This window comes from Aplysia californica, unplaced genomic scaffold (genome assembly GCF_000002075.1).
Source record: "Aplysia californica isolate F4 #8 unplaced genomic scaffold, AplCal3.0 scaffold00199, whole genome shotgun sequence".
NCBI lineage: Eukaryota > Metazoa > Mollusca > Gastropoda > Aplysiida > Aplysiidae > Aplysia > Aplysia californica.
Window position 1 is genome coordinate 102775 of NW_004797469.1, and position 1899 is coordinate 104673.

Sequence of the window (1899 nt, forward strand, 5' to 3'; positions counted from 1 at the left end):
GGGGGTATATTTGTGTGCGGGGTGTGGGGCCAACTCGAGTTGAGAGTGGTACAACGTCCCAGCAGAAACACAGAGATACTCGATACCAATTTCTCTCCTTTCGGGAATTGAACATGGGTGTCCCGCGTGAGACAGTGGAGCACCAAACCTCTACTACACTACAGGCACCAGAAAGGTACAATGTAAGATGCCGCTTGATGCCGATATTTGAAAACAGCTTTATTTGGAAATTGGAAACCCCCAGAACCTGACTTCAACAGTTATGTTATTATAATATTAGATGATGCTGATGAAATGCAGAAAAAAAGTGTTGTTTTTTTTAAAAACTTAAGACTGTCAGTTCTTAAGAATTTAAAAGAATCCAGTGGTTTGAATTCAAATTTGTGTCTCTAAAGATTTTTTGGGGTGTTTTTTTAGCTTAATATTTAAAGGGACCTAGGTAATTTTGTTTTGTGTTTTTAATGAGGTTTTGATTTTCTTTTCTTCCACAGGCCCTGAAGTGAGACTGGTTGCTGTCAAATATCCCAAGATTCTTCCATACAAGAAGGATAAAATTGCTGTAGGTTGCTTGACAGATTTGGGGAAGTTTCACATATATATTTATGAGCCATTGTGGTGTGGGATCAACCCTTGTTGGTTTTTATGTCAGTTCCCACCCTCCTACACACCCACCCACCCACACATGCACACACACACACAACACACACACACACACACAAACATGCACACACACACACACACACACACATATACACACACACACACACACACACACACATTATTGCCATTGGATTTGTTATGAAAAAAAAATGTCTATAACAGACACTTACTTTTCCGATCCAGCGGCCATTTGGGTTCCAGCCCTTCGGTCTGCTCTCTTTTACTTTTCCGATATAAAACAGACACAGATATCTTATCTTCGTCAGATGTCCTTTAGCAGACGTCAATGTGTTTTTTTGTGACTCAAGCACTTTTCAGAAAACATTTAACCTTGTACAGTATAACACAGATAGTATAACGCAGCGGCAGATATGTGCCTCCAAAAACAAAGAAAGAAAGATATAAAAGAAGTTTTTTTACCATCTAGCATAAGGCTTTTGTCAGAATGAGCATAGATGTGTGTTGCTCTTAGAGTATGTATCTGTATATAACTCCAAAGGTTTAGTATTTAAATTCCTGCATGTGGTTGAATGATGCATTTGATGTAAATGTACATTTTGTCAGCTTTACTTCTCCTTTTATTTTCATATTGAATTTTAATGAGAGTAATATATATGATTTAAATTTTTTAATGTATACCTGCATGTGTTTTTACGGTCCTGTACAGCCAAGGAAAGTTTCCCTCTGGGATAACACAGATAGGTCGAACACAGAAAACTCTATCGAACTATGCCTGCTCTCCCGTTTTTTTCTTCTTCTTTATCTTTGTAAGATATCCCTCAAACTACGGATCCCTCGAACTACCGAGGCCGGTCCCAACGAATTTGAGCTATCCGTGTAATTCTGTATGTTTTTTTTTGTTTTGTTATTTTTTCTTTTTGATTCTTTTTGAGGTTACTAAAATAATTATCTTCCACAGCTCACGCGCTTCCAAGTGAAAGGGTTTTTGGGCTTTTCTGACGTGGAAATGAAAGAAATTTTGCTGAAAGAACCCAGAATTTTCATGACAGGTGAGCATTTCTCTATTTCTTAAATGAGTGTAATAATAGTAATAGCTCATCCGTCTATGTCTATTATTATTATTATTGTTGTTGTTGTTATCATCATTATCATTATTATTATCATCGTCATCATTACTCTTATTGTTATTCTTATTTTTGTTATTATTATTATAATTCTTCTTTTTTTCTTCTTCTTCTTCTTCTTCTTCTTCTTCTTCTTCTTCTTCTTCTTCTTCTT

At 36.3% G+C, this 1899-nt stretch overlaps 1 protein-coding gene across 1 annotated transcript in view; it reads left to right on the plus strand.

Annotated features, from left to right (window-relative positions):
* The window catches only part of LOC101851950 (transcription termination factor 3, mitochondrial), a gene marked incomplete in the record, with an annotated part of 9339 nt that overhangs the window by 4339 nt on the left and 3101 nt on the right, over positions 1-1899 (plus strand). Inside the window, 2 exon segments of the mRNA XM_005099007.3 lie at positions 492-559; positions 1580-1670. Of these exon segments, the coding sequence (XP_005099064.2) occupies positions 492-559; positions 1580-1670 (159 nt within the window).